General features: G+C 42.8%; 1 protein-coding gene across 2 annotated transcripts in view; it reads right to left on the reverse strand.

Annotated features, from left to right (window-relative positions):
* The window catches only part of mpp7a (MAGUK p55 scaffold protein 7a), a 114712-nt gene that overhangs the window by 26850 nt on the left and 68557 nt on the right, over positions 1–19305 (reverse strand). For both annotated transcript variants that reach the window (XM_072378194.1, XM_072378195.1), the window contains exons 7-11: positions 8070–8151; positions 7575–7660; positions 6748–6822; positions 5325–5521; positions 4644–4708 (exon numbers count right to left, since the gene is read on the reverse strand). In XM_072378194.1, coding sequence (XP_072234295.1) covers positions 4644–4708; positions 5325–5521; positions 6748–6822; positions 7575–7660; positions 8070–8151 — 505 coding nt within the window. The remainder of the gene's footprint in view (positions 1–4643; positions 4709–5324; positions 5522–6747; positions 6823–7574; positions 7661–8069; positions 8152–19305) is intronic.

Below are 19305 nucleotides of genomic sequence, written 5' to 3' on the forward strand. Positions count from 1 at the left end.
AAGGACAATGTGAGAATGATAAAGATATCTAACATCACTCCCGGTGCTGCCTTATTACACTGTGGAAGGCTTTGATCTGGTGCCTATCTGCCAGCAGAATGGTTCTAATGGCCTTGTAGCCTCACACACTAGCATTCCTTGTCTAATGAAACACTACTCGATAACACTGCGGAATGGAAATAAGTCAGGGGCACGGCCAATCATAGAATACTTAGATGGGAGGAGCTAAAACTTGCCATTTATCGTTTGAGCGAGTACATTTTGCCTGGTGGCCTAAGGAAACATCTTGAGAAGAGAGACGAGTTGAAGTCGTGATCCAAAGCAAGTTTATGTGGACAGCCCGGCCTGCAGCGATGGTGACAGCTAAGCCTATCATTTACAGAGTGCAGGGAGCATTGGCCGCCCTGAGTGCGGTCACTGACTTTCGCAGAAGTTCTCTTTGTGAAGTCAACCAGTCTACAGCTGGATGCTGCATAGTCCCTCTGCCTCCCTGGAAAGGGATGCACGATTAGAAGTACATGTCCAAACATGCCACAGATTCACCACAGAGAATGTCAGAGGGGTTGAGACGAGTATAGTGGTGAAAAGGAATAACAACGGAAGGTGAGTGGATGTTCTATTTGTTAGAGGTTTGACATCATAAAAGCCCACAGGGTCAGACAATGAGACATGATGAAAAGCTGAGCTAGATTCTCTTATCCAATACATTTGAATGTCTAAACTCAAAAGAAGGTACAATTAAACTAATGGGATGAGGTCACAACTGCAGACAGTATGATGTGGCCATGTTGATCAAGAGGCCGGCTTTGTAAATTGCCATGTATGGTTAACACGAGACAAGCTTCATATTTTCTCTGACATGCAAATCAGCTGTGTCCATACAACCCATCAGATTGAAATAAAATTCAAGGCATCTTTACTCTTTGGATAACACCTGGATTTGGAAGTTTCCGAATCCTACCCAGCAGTGTCTAACATACGGTAGTAGGTCAGAGGTGCACAGCTGTGGAAATGTTTCGGCTATCTTTTACCAGGGGAGGAAGAGACAAAAGAATGACCCCCCCTCCCTCCTCAGTGCCCTGGAAATGGCCTGGAATTGCGAGCTGATATCACCATCGCAGCAAGCCAGCATACAGATGGCCTTCTCCTTGAACAAACTAGATGCTGTCACTTTCTCCTCTGCTCCCCATCTCTCTCTCTCTGTTTTAAGCCACCAACATGAGACCTGCGAGATTTTTCAGATGACACAAAATGAGAGCTTTGTAGTAGTCTTTTGCCCTTATAATTCAGAGTTGATGAGCCTGGATGAATGCTCTTCACATTCAAATCCCATGTCTGTAAGCACTTAAGGTAAAAATTGAAATGGACGGATAAACTGAACAGGGGGCTGGGTTCAGGGCCAGGTAAGACCTGTCCCGGGTGCCGTACTGTAATGGTTCCGCTGCTCAGTGAAGAGAGAGAGAGCAAGAGAAAGAGGTACAGTATTGTAATTAAGACCCAAAGGTGAGCTGTAAGTGTGTCCACGTGTTTGGCAGAGTGTAAACTTCACTAAACGATCCGACAGTAGAGAGGTTTGCACGTCAGACGGAGCAATCAACATGCTGTAAGAAAGCAAGAAAAGCCGTCAGGATGTTCAAAGGGAGCGGATGGGGAAACTGGAGAAGAGCCAGGTAATGATGCAAGGGAACTAAGGGCAAAGAGGCAGGCGGCACATATTCGAGGTTGACAAAGGTAGAGGCATAATCTGATTTGCAGCCGATTAATAGCTGGTTTAAACGGTCAACTGCTGGCACTTTAAATATCACATTCACAACCGAAGAATGCATCAATGAAAGCAGAGAAACAGTGAGGAAAAGGGATTATTTATATCTTGAAAATGTTAGACGTAAATGGACACGGTTAAGCAACGCTCACCGCAGCGCCTCGCCAACATCAATATTGTTCCAGCCGATGGAGCTCCCGGACTGGAGAGAAAGAGAGGAAAGACCCCCTCTTCAATCACCACCTCTGTTCATTCACTAACAGCGGGGTCTCCACGGTATCCTTCAATTAGGTTGTAGTTTATGGCCCCAGGGCCAAACTGGGACGGCCCTGTACGGGGCCTTGAGCCAAGCAGTATCTCTCTCCATCTCTCCTGACCCCGCCGCCACTGCTCCACGGAGCCACATCTGCTACCGAAAGTGACCCCTCGACAGTTTCTCTCTCCATATTTTACTCCGTAAGCCCCTCATAATGACTTCTGAAACTTTCTTGCACCTTCTCTTTGGAGTCTTTATTTTTTCTTTTACAAATATAACTTTTAATATTTCAACTCGCTTGCTCAATGCTCCAAAGGCACAAATGTTTTGTGAAAATTTTAAATAAATGCATGCATGTTACCATTCCCCTACTGCTGCACATACAACTAATGCTTCCCGTATGTTTTCCATTTTAAGAAGTGTTGGGACAACCCGAAATGCTCCTTGGGTAGGAGCTGCAGTGGACTGGATTTTACACCTACCCTCTGTGCATCGTGGGAGGAGGGTTACACATCTAATAACTCACTCGAAAGGAATAGAGCCATTAAAAAAGAAATAGCAAGGGAACAGCACAGCGCTGTCTTTATAAACCTTTCAGAAGGACATCCAGCACCATGTATGCCAGTATGTGGTTGAACATAACCAGGAAATGACTAAATCTATAATTCACTTATAACTTTGCACCAGAGGTAAAAGAGGCTAACGCTAAGTTTAGAGGTGGTCAGTGTAGCTCTGAGGTTTATTTCAGAGCTACATATTGAAGGAGTTGCGTTACGTTAGGGCTCATGTAAAGGGAAGCAAGTAGTCAAATGGACATGTCTGTCTGAAAGTGGTAATCTACAGTGAAAAATACTGCCAATACGAACCAACTTTTGGTTCACTGGGGTCATTGTGAGACCAGAACAGGCCTATAAAGCCAATTGCAAGTGTAGTCTATTATACTGAGGGTTTGTGTATATGGAAAAGACCAAATTAAAGGAAGGAAATGAGCTATACATTACACATGATGACTTACGTGCTTGCATTAGGCCTAAATATGTGTTTTTATTTGGTAAGATGAAAACAAAGTCAGTTAGGGATCAAAAGAGGAAGAAGAAGAAAGGTTTGTCGGGAGGGGAAAAGCAGAGATGCTTCTGCAAATAACTTTGTAGAGAAAATGACAAACAAGAAAAAGCATGTACACTAATAAAAAGTGTTGGCAGTAAAAGAAGACAAATGGATTATCCCAGGAATCGCCTTGATAATCACTTCAGCAGCTTATGTTTTAGCTTATACGAGTCTGCAGCAATCAAGTGAAGTAATATCAGCAGTGAGAATAAGACTATAGTCTGTGTAAAGAGGGCTGACCCTCTGATGCTGCAAGATACCAAACAGATGCACAATCGTTTCTTAATGGCTACAGGCAGGTATAAGCAGTCATATTACAGTGTGAGGATGCCATCTGGATAACCTTCTGTCGGTGCACCGAAGCTTTCCATAAACAAACCACACTGCTACTTGACAGCTGCTTATAAATCAGAACGAACGTCTTTGTCTTTCGAAAAATTGCATGTTGGGGAATTTCTAACAGAATACAACTGCGGCATAAAGGGACACTGAGACGAGTGGAGGGAAGCCTTTTGCAGCTAAAGCTGCTGCTATTTTTGTATTCAATTCTTGAGCAATTCTTGAGCTATTCTATTTTAAGAATTCTAGCTCAACTGGAAAATGAGCAACTAAAATCTTTTTTATCTCAACAGCAGCTGTTTAAAACTGCAATCTACGAAGGCATCAGGGATGCTGCCAAACACTAAAAGCATGCGGCATTCCAAAACTCTCATTTCACTGTAATGATAATTTTACTTTTCCACTGTGTTAAACTTAAAACCACAATCTGTAGACTATGCTTAATTGTTTCTGCTGCAGTCCTTATGTAACATGGTTTATGTCTTCTGTCATCATTATGAAGCAATCAACAATCTTTGATTTATAAGAGTAATTTAACCATAATCCCTTCATTTCCTGATCTCTTGCATTCAGGCTTGCAATGGTACATTTCAGCTAAAGCTATCTCAATTACTTTGTTGCATCGTCTGACCAGGTTTGGGGCAAACATATTCTATCATAGCATACATTAATGTGCTCCACAGTCTTTATCACATCTTCGGCTCTAGTATTAGATGGTGAATATATCATTAGGCTGTCTGAGATGGGACAACTAGCTTGTGTTTTGGCTGAAGGATGCAAAGGCTCAGAAAGGTGCTCCAGCGGGTAAACCTTCTTCTTGCATTAAAGCTCCCAAATGGCTTAGACCACATCAACATATGGAGAGGCAGAAGGGGACAGAGGAAAGAATGTCTGGCAAAAAACTGAAAGAAACTAACATGAGACAGACAGGAAAATAATAAGGAAGGTAAAGCCAGACAGAATACTTCCTCTGATGACAAGCGTGAAGGAGTGAAACGATATAGTTGCGCTGTTTCTAGAGCATAAAGATGAGAGCAGGTCAATGATCAGGGCTCTGTTTTAGAGATGAACTCTCCCGACCAGCATCTCACTTTCAGCATCCCTTCCTCCGTGTTCTGTGTTGTGAGCTGTCATGTTCTGGTTTGTTAGAACCAAACACAGCAGATAGCAAATGCTTACACAATCGCCTGCTCGAGGTCCGCTGGGCCGGGAAAGTTGCAACGGGTCGTCGCAGTGCGAATCTCCTGGAAAACGAGAGAGATGGGTAAAAGAACAGAGGAAAAAGAAGAAAAGGCACAATAAAACAATCAGTTTTCACGACTGCTAGGGGAATAATAAACACTCTCTGCTACGCTACAGAGAACCCACTCTACAATAACCACCAGTTTGATTCTGTCAGCTGAGACTGGTGAAAGAAAAGGAGGGAGAGGTGAAGAAGAAAAACCCACAACACTTTGCTGTTGAGAAAAATCTGAATGTGAAACATTCTCCCACTTTCTGTAGTCTTCACCAAATGGCTTTTGTATGCGCATATGATTTTTCCTTTTACTCCCTGAGTGCTCATTGATCATGCCAAAAAAACTGCCCCGGCTTCCTTAACTCTGAGTCCCACATCAAGTGCGACACACTGATGTGCAATTTTCCATGCACTTGCTGTCCAAAGTGGATCAGTACCAGCGCTATCATTTTCTATCATTACTCATTTTGATCCAGACATTATGAGGAAATCCAGACTATATTGGCAGTGAGGCAAAAAAAAAAAAAAACAAGGAGAGAAGAAGAAAGGGTGAAGAAGAAAAGAGAGTCAGGCCAGCCTTGTTCTAAGGATGCACTGATAAACAGGACAGGTAGTTCTAGTACCTCTCTTGGAACTGTTTGGACGGTATTAGGCCGGCACGAGGATTTGCGGTACCCTCGTGTTTGGCCTGCCACCAGGTTGCATCCTCTTGACTCATGATCTGAAGGATGGAGCCCTTTTTGAAGGCCAGTCCAGCCTCCTTACATGGGATGGCTTTGTCTTCCATGGGGTCATAGTCAAAGAGTGCCTTCAGAAACACCTGCATGTTCAGCAAAAGAAGCGAACAGAAGAAAACAAAGAGCTTGCTTCAGGGCACAATAGGATAAAGCACATATTTATCAGAAATGCTAACACTAACAAATTATTGTCATAATGGCAGGCACTGCCAAAACTCAGTGATTAATATCGAAAGGTAATAGCAGTCAGAAATGGAAACCTGCAGTTGCTGGCCAACTTAGCCTTTTCCTGAGGTTTCATCAGAATTTAGGATGAACTAAGTCCCTGTAGCAGTTGGAGCGTTCTATTCTGCCCCGAGCTTTCTTCAGTTCTATATGCACGCCATCATCAGTAATCTTTCCACACAAAACCAATACAGACAAAGACCGTTTTCTCTCTTTACAGTCTGGTTTACTTTGGCAGTGAGACTTGTACACAAACTCTTCCTGTTGTGAGGAGAAAGCTACAACCTACAGAATCTCGCTGCGTCCTCTGTCCGGATTAAGTTCTGTCCCGATGAATTATCACTCCAAGCACACCTCAGTGCACGTGCAAAGAGAAAAGAGAAGCACAGAAAGTGTGTTTGTATGGGAGAGAGAATCAGTTATTGATGTACTATTGATTTAAAGAGTGTTTTGTGCCATGTAGTGATACTGCGTTTTAGCAAAGATGTTTTGTTTGGATCATAACCGCTGCTTTGGCTGCTAAACTCTCCAACAGCTTATACTGAAACACACTAACATGGCCTGATTTCCTTCCCTTGGCTTGTTTTATTTTGGCCTGTTCAGCCACTTGGCTGCCCTTTGATACAGCTATACAACCTAATGCAAGTCTGCATGGTTTTTTTTTTTCAATGAGGGAAAGGTTGAGTTTTTGGCACCAGCTGACTATTATTCAGATAGATTTCTTACACACAGCAGGACAGATTCGGCCATTATATAACTACAGAGGATGTAAGTTGCCTACACTATCCCCTGAAATATAGCCTACAGGGTGGGCTGCATTATGAGTAATGATCAGCAGCTTCTGACCGTGGAGCTGAAAGCCAGAGAGTGGATCCAGCCGAAGTCTGCTCCTGATAGATGAGCATGTGAGAAATGATGGATCAACATCCCAGTGGGTGGGAACAAATGTTGGTTGGAGTGACAGATAAAGATCCATCATTACAACAAATGATCTTTTCCTATTCAAGGATGGACCATACTTCCTTTTCTTCCTAAGTCGATGAGTGGAAGCCAACCAAGATAACGATGAAGCTACATGACTTACCTTTGGCTCTTTGGTTAGCGCCTCGTCCTTCATGCAAGGGACAACTTTAAAGGTGATGGCTCCTTGTGATTGGGCCTAGAATGCAAAGCAAGACCATACGGATTAGGTTCAGTGAGACGGCAGAAACAGCGCTCATCCTCAGGCACCAAATCCACTGACATGTAAAGATTGCATCTATTCTAACTGCGTAACACATCTCTGCTCCCGCCATGCACATGCAGACTGAAGCAGTCTCCCCTCCTGTGAGATTTAAGGGAAACTTTTTCCTCAGTGATTCCTTCAGTAGGAATCCTTTCCATAATATTGTCACACACTTGTATATTTTATTTTACAGATGGTTGCCTTATCATATCACTCTGAAGCTGATTAGTGGCTTGCTGTGTAAACTTACGCTTCGTGTGTATGTTTGAGAAATATGGAGAGCCATCATCTGCTCTTAAAGGGATTTGATGTCTGAGAAGGCACAGAGTTTAAGAGACTCTCTCTATACTCATCAGTCCTCCCCTGGCACGGTTCAGACCTATAATGGAGCTCATTTGAGGCCTGCGGAGAAGGCTGCTTGGAGTAACTACACAGCTTCAACCTCATGCAGGGAGACCACGTGGCTCAATGCATGTGGTCTAAAGGCCAGGAAAGACTCGTAGAGAAGGGCCAGTATTTGGTTTTAAGCACAGTGATGGAAGGCTTGGGGTCCTGGATGAGTTCAGGCAAGTCTTTGCCATCACAAACAGAATGTTATTTTCACCAAGCGAGTGCAGCTAAAACATGGGAGAAACCTTTGGAACAGCACACAGACGGACACATATACAGAAAAAGACAAGGCATACCAAAATACGAATAATCTCCTCTGGTTTCTTGTCCTCCACAGGTATTCCATTGACCTCCTTCAGTTCATCCCCAACATGAATGAGCCCTTGTTCATAAAAATAAAGATCACATATTAATAGCTATCATCCAAATGTCCTGAGGTTGTTTACAAAACACCAAAGTATTGATTACAGTCATGGTGGCATTTGGGATTGGAAAATAATCAAAATGTTACTGTTGACAGATGTGGGAATTTGCCTTTGGTCTGCTTATGATGGAGCTAAATAAACTGGACACAATGGATACACACACACCCAAACACAAAACATGTGGAGCCTCTCTACACACTTCACATTTGTGCTCATTCTTTTAAGAGTACATGAAGTTGCCTTTTCTTTGCTGCACACCGGACTCAATAAATAACTTTCACTCTTCCACTTTATTGAGTCACATACAACTCACTTCTGCGTGCACCCATTCACAGTGCAAAAGAAATTAAAATGCTAGGAACTGACCGCTTCTGTCGGCTGCTCCTCCTCTCATGATCCGCGCCACAAGGATGGCTCCTGTGTGCTCATCCCGCCTTATAGTTGCTCCCTACATAACAATCAATAAGAGTGACTCATTGAAATGAGCTTCTGATGTACTTGGGTTAATATCATACTGTTCACATGTCAAATGGAAAAAACAAAAACAAAACAGCAGTAAAATGTATCTGGTTGAAACTCAGGGACCTTAAACTGCTACCAGGATACTTGTTACCAAACAGGTGATTACGTCTTGGGTAAAATGATACTCAACTTTGTCCTTAAAAGGGCAAACACAAAAAAATCTAAGATGTCCTACCAATAAATATGGATGCTGCTCAGATTTATTGGAGGCATTTCTAAGTGAAAAATGATGGTATAATGCAAGTAAAAGCAGTTTACACATTGTATTGCAAGCAATGGAGTGCTTCTTCTTCGTTATCTTTCCCTCGATCGAGTTGAAACTAAATAGGTATGTCAGGCCCAGACTTCACTCAAACAAACCTGGCATTATGGCAAACATGTCAGTGGGAACATTAGACTTCCTGGGATCAAGCATAAGTGAAGACCAAATGGCAAGAGTGAAAACAGTGAGGAGCAAGTGTACAGTGCATAATCATTTCCGATTGGCTGGTTAGATTGTATCCCTATGGAATGAAAGGGTCTTCGAAAATTTCCCTTCAAATAAACATCAGAGCAACAACACATTGGGATAGAAATAAAACACACAGACTGATGTGAAAGGCCGGGTTATTCCGTTGAAGTTGTGGTGACAGAGGCTGCCATTTGTCTCTGCTAATACAGATGAAGAGTTAGACGGAAGAACTTAGAGTGAAGAGGACTCAAATACACCTGCAATTCTTCTCTGTCCTCCTATGTGAGCTCGGTGCTTTGACAAAGAGACTGAGACGGGAGTGGAGTGTTTCATCTTCCTTATTTGAAATGACAGTTCCACGGTGATGCATTTACCAGTAAACCCCCGAATCTTTTTTCTTCTTTTACAATAACACAATATGTTTAATGGGTGCGTACCAGTCAAAGCCCCCCCACAAACACCATGTAGGCACCAGTCTGGCTGGGAATCAGGATGGAATAATACAGCACAAGTGTGGCGTCATCCTCACTCGGGCTTGACATCCAGAACCAGACGTATGTCATCGAGTCGACACATAGTTTATCATGGCTACAACTTATTCACAGCACGGGGGGGGGGGGTTGGAGCCTTTTTCATCCCATTCAGCTGTTGTGCTTTGTTCCAAACTCAATAATGCCCAGGTCAGTCCAACAACAGCTCACTTGCAATGATTCACACCACACTCTGTCAGGTCCAGAGTAGTTTGAGCCAAAGATATTACAAGAAAAATAAAAATAAAAATCTTCAAAAGACCAAAAGAGCCTCTGGTTTGTGCCACTTTGGCAATGCCATTAGCATGTCATCTTGGTTGTTTTCACAACATATTCATACCTAATGGTTTTCCTCAGAGATAATGGTTTCCTCAAGGCCTTTGGGGTGAGTGCAGACATGGAAACTGTGAAGACTTCAGACTAAGACAGTGGCTGGATCTACGCAGAGCAGCAAACCTAATAGAATAATTGGGCTAATTCAAAGAAACTGAAGAGGTCCCAGTAAGAAAGAAATCAGTGGGGCAGGTCAGTAAGTGGGGAGGACCCTGTCAGACCTGGTGTCAGGGTTACACATAACCTCTGGGTTGTGACTTAAAGCAGCTGTCTGTGATGCGGCGGCCCCCAGACAGACAGAGAATCCTCTTTTTGTGTGAGCATCTGAAAGAATAGAGTGCTACATGGGTAGAGACTGACTGTGACGGACAACAGGGTAAGATATGGAGTCTGCAGGAAATCTCAAAAGAGCATTCAGACATGTGGTCATTACAGTTCTTTCTACTTTTTTGTCTGACTTTTTTCTTTCAAGCTGGCTGATTGCCAGTGGTGTGATGGATGTTTTTATTGTATCCCTGGAGGTGCCTGCTGGTTGGTGGCAGCCTAAAGGCTAACTAAACAGCAGAGAAGCAGCAGCCTTGGACTCAGGCTGTAATGACAATGGGCTGTCTGCACAAACTCCACAGATACACTCGACACCGCACGTCTTTGGCAGTCTTTGGAATGTGCTCACATATGGTGTGTAGATAAAAATCGTGTTTTGACACATATGGCTTAAATCACATGTTGAAACCCTGATGCCATTTACAAAGACCACTTTTATGACTTTTGTTGCAAGTGGCAATGGTGATTATAGAGCAGCACATTTAGCATGCAAATACAAATGAATGGGGTCACACACCCAAATTTCTACAAGGCATAAACAACTTTATCTCCATTTAAAACACTGTGCTTTATGGAAGTCTACACCAGTGGTAAAACAAATAAGTACACTTACATTACTATCTATCAGAGTTAGTTCAAGTTGTAGTCATTGCAAAGTTTTTATACAATGAGGATCTAATCTGGGCACTGCCTTACAATGTGAACCCATCACACTGGACAGCCGTGGAAGCAGCAATGGTGTTTAGGATTTATGACAGGAGGCGGAGCCCCCTTTGCAATCAGGCCAGCCCCAGTTTGAACTCAAACTGCCACCGTAGCCAAATCATCTCCTTCTGATAAGAAAAACTAAGAAAGGCCAAAACACTCCAATCGCAACATGAGGGAGACAAAAAAGTGAACTAAAAGACCAGGGGACGGTCAGGACCAAGAGGCTGACTGGGAGGGTCAAGAAAGACAGAAAATGTAAGGGGAAAATAGCAAGAGAAGACAAAAAGAGAGAAAACAATGATGCAGATATATCTGCACATTCTGTGTGTCAGCAGTTAGAAATGAAGAGAAAGAATAGGACAAAATGTTTAAGGAGAAAGAGAAGGAAATCCTGTGTTAAGATTAAAGTGTGACGATAACTGGGACTACTTCGTGTCAGTAAATATGTTCTGATCCACATCTGCACAAAGTCAAGAAGTGGCAAAACATAGAACTACAGTTCTGAACCACTAGCTTTAGATAGAATTGATCACATCATGCTTTCTTTCATAATTCCCATGTTCTGGTCTGCCCCGTATCTCACAGTCCTTGATGCACAGCATCCTCTCCTCTCCATCTCATTACAATCGACAGTCAACTCTTTTTTTTTTTTTCCAGTCCTCCAGGGGGTATGTCATCCTTTTGGAGGCTGAACAAATTCTATGTAAGCACGATGAGGCAGATGGAACAAAGGGGGCAAATCCAACCTCTTGAACTTGGCATCACCTCCCCCTGTGCTGTGATACCCTGTGGGTGCTATCAACAGTGTCCAGCCATGCGTGGTCAGTAATGAGGACCACCTGCTCAGTTAAACAAATACACAAACAGTGCAGATTAGAACCTAAATAAGCCCTGTGATGTGTGTGTGAGTTTGTGTGTGTGTGTGTATGGTGGGGGCACGCATAAGGAAGAAACAGTAAGTAAGCACTAAGCTTTTCGTGTACAGCTATAAGCTCAACACCCATTGGCACATGGAAGCCATTTCGTACTTTAACTTGTGCGTAGTAACAGCGCAGGAAGTCAGAATAGGAATGTCTGTCTGTCAAAGCACATGTACGCATGACTGACAACATGTGTAGGTGTGTTTTTGTGTGCATGCAAGCGTGTCTGTATGTGTTTCTCTGAGAGAGCAGCCGCGAGCTTCTACCTGAAGCCAGGCCAAGCAGGCCAGACAGAAACCTCAAAAGACTGAATGATTGATGCTGGACAGTCACTAAGCCTGATGAATGGGCTACACTATGTTAGCAATTAGACACAAGGCGCCACTTAACCATCAAGTGTCTCAGCTCCACTATATGCATGGTAAAAGACAGCAAAGGGTGATTGTTGAAGTTATGATCTGATTCTCTCTTTAACGAGAGTTTAAGAACAGAAAATGCAGATTTACGCCATCATCATCATCTCCATCTGGGAAAGCAGTGGCCAATTAGTGAGAAAGCCTCCCCTCAACACAACATGACAAATTATATATGCAGCCGATGCCGCCGGCTCTGTATCTTCATTTTTAACACATAAATGTCTCCAACTGTTTTTGTTGGGCTGCACCAAAACGCAGGGGCTTGGTCTCTGCTGTGAGCTTAAGAGAAACGGAGCAACACTTTGTCCATATCAAGGTAACACCCCTCCCAGCGCACTGCACTGCAGCACACATGCTGACATGGCAGCTACATTAAGTATGTGATGACAAATGGCTAACACCTCATACAGAGCTAAAAAAGTGAGAGAATATAGACCAAAATTTGGATCCCCTCATATATGAGAGTGTGTGTTTATTAGAGGGAGTGGAATGGAGGCATGATTGTCCAGCAAGCTGTCAGCGCACTGTAATGTCATGAAAGACCAGCTGAATGTTGGATTTCTCATCACATTTGGATGCCTTGGGTTGGTCACAATGAGTGTTTGGCAAACTGCGTAGTTATGAAGTGGTTCGAGTGTCCCCTACCTCTTTCTGGATGATATGATGGGAGCCGACTGGCTGGTACTCCTTCATAGATAATGAAAGGCTGACAAGTTGTCTTGGTCTCATCAATCATTTCAGGATGTGGGGCAACCCATGATTGGCCGTACTAGCGAGTCCCACAGCAAAACAAATGGACAGTAGAACCTATTTACCTTACCCACGGCCACAACTCTTCACTATTCCTGACTCACCAGGGAAAACGGAGAGCTCTGTCTTCAACTCACAGCCTGTAACAACCGCTCACAACACCGCCCTATGAACCAAACTGAGCGCCGTAGCATTTGACAAACATTATTTCTCCCTCTAAATTGACAGTGACAAGGGAAAACAAACGCAAGCGGCCAGGGCAGAGAGGCGGACGTGTTTTGACATGATGTCACTTAACAGTGAAAGTGTAACAGTGACAATAAACTCCTGCCGACTGCTGTGTTGACTGCTATGTTTGGAGGTATAAATGCAAGTGTAGTGGAAACACATGCTGGCATCCTTCACACCAGATGTCGACCGTGGAAAAACCAAATATAAAGTGGGAATGGGCCTCCTGGACATTAAAATACAATTACCTCTAATCATATCTGGTGTTGGAGTGTGTCAATTCGTCTTACCTCACTGAGATGGCGCAAAGCCGCCTCCCAGCACATAACACGCATGACCGTTCCACACAGTAAGCCCAGCATATTTACGAGTTCTTGCATACTTCCTTGAAGGCCACGGACTCCAGTGCAGCTCAGAGAAGGTGAAATCGTGTACTACAAGTGTATTTGGTCAGAATCAGAAAATCTCTTTGGTGTTATGGTCACCAATAAAGAATAATACTGGACTGTAAAAGATTAGCAGGAGCCCAAATGAAAACCTGAAAAAGCAGAGAGCAGTCAAAAGCACCTGACGCTTTATGTTAAATGATTTTCTGATGTGATACAACAGTGCAGCCACGGCCGGCCAGTCTCTGCTGGGTGACTTCTTGGATTCCTATCCACCTGTTTTGTTAAATCACTTGTGATTGTGACCAGTGAAAGCCAGTCTATCTACCTTCCCCTTCCTCCATTATTCCTAGTCCCTGTGTCTGCATTAAAGCAGGGTCTGGTTTTCCTAATTTATTTCTTTAACCCCAGTCTTGACCTACCAGTCATAATTAACAAGTACACTGAGGAAAAAAAAAAAGGGAAAATTGCCAGTCCTTATTATGATAATTATAAAAGGCAGGAGGAATTCCAGAAGAAGCTGCCAGGAAATGTAATGCAGAGGGCTCTTTGACAACCCTGCTTACCTTCATTTGTCTTCCTACAACCCCTCTTTCCTTCTCCTCCTCTGCCCCTTAAAATAAGAGCAAGTCATTACCCTGTTACTATGAAAACACACTTAGCAGCCCACCTCAGTACTTCAGACAGGTGGCGGTGAATCTGTGTAGAAATGAAATCAAACTATCTCACCAAGTGTGTGTATTTGTTTCCATACCGTTTGCATGACTCACCTTATGAACAGTATGGTGATTCATGTCGGCTGAGCAGAACTGCCATCTCCTTGCTAGAAGCTGGACATTGCCAGATATTTTGTCATTGTGTACAGTGTGAGAGCCGCATGAGCACATACAAAGAGACAAGTCACAGGAGAGAGGTCTGTATCTGCTTTGGCATTGTTTCACCTTTTCCCCGACGTTATCCCGAGCAAAGAACAACATCACTTTCACATGCCACTTCTAATTTTCAAAGTGTGCTGGGAAACAGGGCCTCTGAGCAGCCGGCCCAACGGGCAACAATGCCCACATTCAGCCTGTGAGCTCTCCAGCTCTCGGAATGTAAAGCAGAAAAGGGCAAGAGGGCTGGGACTTGTTCACATTTCTGATTACACATGATGGGAGGAAGATGTTTTATTTAAGAGGGCCGTGAGATTAGGATTTGGGAATTCTTCAGATGTGGCTTTGGAAGCTGTGCGTCTTTTTACATTCACAACTCAACAGGCTGCAAGGCTGGTGTGACAGCTGCTGGACTGTGTTGTACAAGAACACACACATGGACAAACACAGAGGCTTTTCCATCACTGCTTAAAACAATGTTGTGATTCTCTGGTTTTTTTTTGTTTTCTTTTTGGTTAGAACAAATCTATTTGACTATTTTACCCATGAAGCTTCTGAAAGGATGTCTCATGAATTTATTTTATCATTACATATGTAGATGAAGAGATAAATTAAACATAAAATAACTGTTAAAACATTTCTCTGTGACCTTGCAAATGACTACCACAAGCTGCCACATCACAGCCTGTAATAAGTCTGATGTAAGAAAAATCCGGAATAAAACATTTTTAGAAATATTTTTGGCAGTTTGACTCTTAAATGGAGACTGAGGGAATGATAAATGACTAAAAAGAAATTGTGGATTGATCCTATTAGCTGCTGTCATCTGCCTCTATATGCCATCTAAATTACTCATGCACAGTAATACACCTTCGTGCACTGTATCACACTCCAGCATTGGGACACATTAAAAGACAAAAAACCTGCAAAACATCAGACTTTAAACACAAAAGAGAAGCAGAGATACATTCAACACATGCAGGTGCTCACAAAGAAAGGCTGCAGGCACATGTGCAGACAAGAAACAGACTAAATCAACACCCAATCACCAACACAAGTTCTAATACTGAGGCAAAAGGCAGAAGTCGGCACCTTTCCACGATGACGGAGTCAACATCAGCAGTACTCTTCATCTTCTTCTACAACCCCCCCCACCCCCCACCCCCCCACGCACACTCCAAACACACTGTAGCCCAATCCATCAACTAAAAGATGAATTGCTTTTAAAGCACAAGGATCCATCTGTAAAACACTAACATATGCTCTGCTGTCTGCTTTAATCTCATTAGCTGCTCCATTTATTCCCTGCCAGTGTCATTACTTTTCTTTCAACATTCTGATGTAAACAGACAATAGAAAAGTCACTTTTCTAAACGCTATACATTTATCTGCTCTCTTCTTTTGATAACAATCTCGATTCAGAGCTTCTTTCCAGGTCTTGCAGCCATGCTGACTTTCATTGTGTAAACCAGCGTTTGTATGCATTGCGCAGATAATCTGAATGGCATTTCCATTGAGTTAAAGAAGACAATGACCACAACTCTGAAACAAATTGAACCGGAGCAGTCCTCACTCAACCGCCCTGATTGCGTCAGAGGAAAGGAAAGGCCCGTCTGCTTCAAATGGGAAAAGCATGGCATGTCAAGTTACCAACAGTTCATTCCAGCGAGCGCCATTCATGGAAAACCAACCACGTCACAAACCATCTGATCACTTTCCTGTCTCGCTGAAATGATCAACTCCCTTCTTAAGTTAAGGAAATCCAGAGGCATCAATCATGCCACTGGAGCCTTTACAATAATAATGTTGGACAAGTCATCTACACTCGTATATGCAGTGACTGCTATAGTTCTGAAGTCCAACCAGTGCTATTTGTGGGTCTATAATGAGAAGTCCAGCTGATTCGGTGGTATCCCGTGGGCAGGGAGGCTGGGTGGCCAGGCCTAGTAGTGGTAGCTGGATTGATTGGTACTAGCTGAAGCCTGGCAGGATGCTATGCAGGACAGTATTGCCAACTGCATGGCACAGACCCTGCAGTCTACTGTTTCCATTTAACTGCACCCAGTGACACTCAAAATTGGAAAACCAATCATTTGTGTGCAATGACACAGATCAGAGAGAAAAAAGGAAGAACAAAGGAAGGAGAGTGATAGAGCCTGACAGTGATACTGTCACTTTCCTGGCAGATGGTTTTTTTATGGCTGCTATTGATGTCTGACGGCCAAAGATGGAAACAGAGATAGAGAATTAATTTTGCAATAGAATCTATACATGTCAATAAAAAATGGTGAAATGCAACCTCTGATATGCCTAAATACCTCAACATTACCCCAAAAAGGTGAAATACACAAGCGTGGCCTGAGAAGGTAGGCCTGATAGAGAAACCATATGAAAGAATGGGATTAATGAGTGGGAGGTATCACTGATGATGAACTGAGTGGGAAAAGTGAACGAAAGCGGCTCCAACAACAATGAGAACCGGCACCGAGTGGCACTGAAAGAGCCAGCAAGTGGTGTATAAAACGAACGAGTGCGCAGCGGGGCACACACAGCAAGCATCTACACGTCTGCTATTTGAATCTGCGTCACAGGCCTTCCAGTGTATCCAAATGAGAGGAGCAGAGGCAGCCACAGCAGGCTTGTTGGCCACTAATGTTCTCACAACATTGTGATGATCACTCTGAGCAGCTGCGGTGTACCCTTCTGTGGCCGTCTTCGTTTTGCTCCTTAACGCATGTTGTGTGCGAGTGTTTGGACTTTCCAGAATGCTGTGGGGTGATGCGACAAGCTATTCACACAGTAAAACCAAAAGTGAGGATTACAAATGGTCGAAATATTTCTCAAAAACAAACAAAAGTGCTCTTAAATCGTGATAAATGGACAAAAACAAAAAAAGCATCAAGACCTTTTTGGGTAGACATGATTGCAGCTTGTTATAGGCCCTTTTTTTGGCAGGGGAACATGAATAATGCAACACCAGTGCTTTCGGGCGCTCAAACTTTAGTTTCCTATTAGTCAGTCTGCACTCAAGCCCCTTTATCACCCGAGGCAAACTTCCCAAGTACTCCTGACGCAACCCCCCTCCATTCCTCAGACCCCCATATGAACCATTCTGAAACCTTATCCAAAATAACAAATTATTTCAATAAAAATATGTGGCTGAGCTGATGTGTCTGTGTGCGCGCACATGTTTATGCTGCTCTCCAAACCCAATTATTTCACTGTCCCGACACTTGAGCTAGTAAATCAGCCCTTTTGGGAGAGCAGCAGGAGAGCTGGGAGTGCAAGAGAAAAAAGGGGAAGAAGCAGAAGAAGAAGAAAAGAGAGCTTGCCCTGGAAGATAAAGTTTTTGCAGTTTCATTTGCAGTCACGCTCTGGGAAACAACAGCGGTTAATCAGAGCTACTGAACATAATCCACTAAACTAATCGCCACGTTGACTTAATGGATGACTGAAAGGGAAAGGGGGCCGGGTGCTGACTGCAGCTCAGTCCTGGCATCATCCAGAACAACAGCATAAAATAAGGGAGACCGAGGTAAGCTGAGAGAATTACAATATGCACAACTCCACTCTTATGATGTCATGTCTGAAAATATCAGGCTGATTACACAGCTCAAGAGTAAAGCAATTTGGTAAAGAAGTGATAGTGGAATCTCTGCAATTAGAGGGTTTTTCATTGGTTAGTGTAATGGCTGGGACTTCACCATGAGCATCTGACCAGCTGACTGTTCCCCTAATGTAAGATCTAAAAGCCTGTTAGTATCAGTTCCACTTGAAGGATGTGCAAGATGAAAGTCAATGAGCCAGAGGTACCAACACTACACCACTTACATATCAACTACGCCGCATACTTGTGTAATTTATCCAAAAAAGCAATCTTTTTTTACTGTGAAAGAACTGCTTGAGATCTTCAGTTCTGTTAACTCTAGCACAGAGTTGATTTATTTCTGCTCATAAGAGCTTAAATAGAAAGTTTCTTGGTTTCAGGACGTGTTTTTCCCTCCATCCGAAAGGCTTCTTCGGTTCTAACAAGGTGGCAGGGAGTTGGTTTCAGGCTTATAAGCTGTTGAAAGAACATTCACACATGGAGGCTCGCTCAGGACACCGGTGTCACTGACTCACCTGATCATTACGTGGGTCATTTAGGTTTATATTCAATTCAGCTGCAAATCACATTCTGAAAGATTTCCGGCAGGCTTGGTTTGATAGGTTACCACGTATGAACATGAACATTAATGACTCCAGACAGAGTAATAAACCTATAATACAATATAATGTAGTGGCGACTGTAAAGGAACTCCCTTTTATATGTTCCAGATTTGTAGAACGTATGAAAATAATCAGTAAAAAATTTATTTTTTCACTGTGTGATATTTTAATTTCAGAATCCCGAAAAAATATCTCTTTTAATATGTGTTGTATTCTAAACCGTAATCATGGAGTCATACCAAGCTACTTTTTCAGCTTCATCTTCAGAAAAAAAAAAACTTTTTTACACTGTATCAATTGTTGGACTCTTGTTTGCTCCGTACCAACAGGCTATATTTGATGAGTCCAAGTGCTACTCTCCTGGAACGGATCGAGTCTTCCCTGGTGACGAGGTGGAGAAGAGTCACACATGTCAAAGATGTGTGGAAACAAATGTGATAATGGAAGATGCTGTGGTTCCCAGTACTTGCCCCTAATGGGGCCACAGTAAAGCATCTCAGCCTCTTTGAGCCATTTTTTTACTCATTGCTTTAGTTTAGCATCAAATATTTTCTTTCATGTACTTAAAAATAACTCAAACAATAATAATATAGTATTATTACCAATAATACAGTATAGTGGCCAACACTATGGTCAGCCCTCAACTTTATACTGGAGGAGTTATGATTATAAGAAAATAGGCAGGTGCCTGTTTTCTCACTGCTATGGAATGAGTTGCTATGGCATATTCACTGGCTGTCACTATCAGCTTTATGAATTAATTAAATGCATTTTCATCAAATATAAGCAGGAGGTTAAAATAACGTCATTTCCTGGTATAAATCTGAACTTTGTTTTGATTCAAATCACGTAGATAGAATACAGCTTAATGGTAGAAAATAATAACCTATAAACTGGGCCACTAAATTAACTTATAAACACATTCTAAATTAAGAATGCCTTCATTACTGTAC

Source organism: Leuresthes tenuis, unplaced genomic scaffold (genome assembly GCF_036924035.1).
Source record: "Leuresthes tenuis unplaced genomic scaffold, fLeuTen1.0.hap1 SCAF_24, whole genome shotgun sequence".
NCBI classification, from domain to species: Eukaryota; Metazoa; Chordata; class Actinopteri; order Atheriniformes; family Atherinopsidae; genus Leuresthes; species Leuresthes tenuis.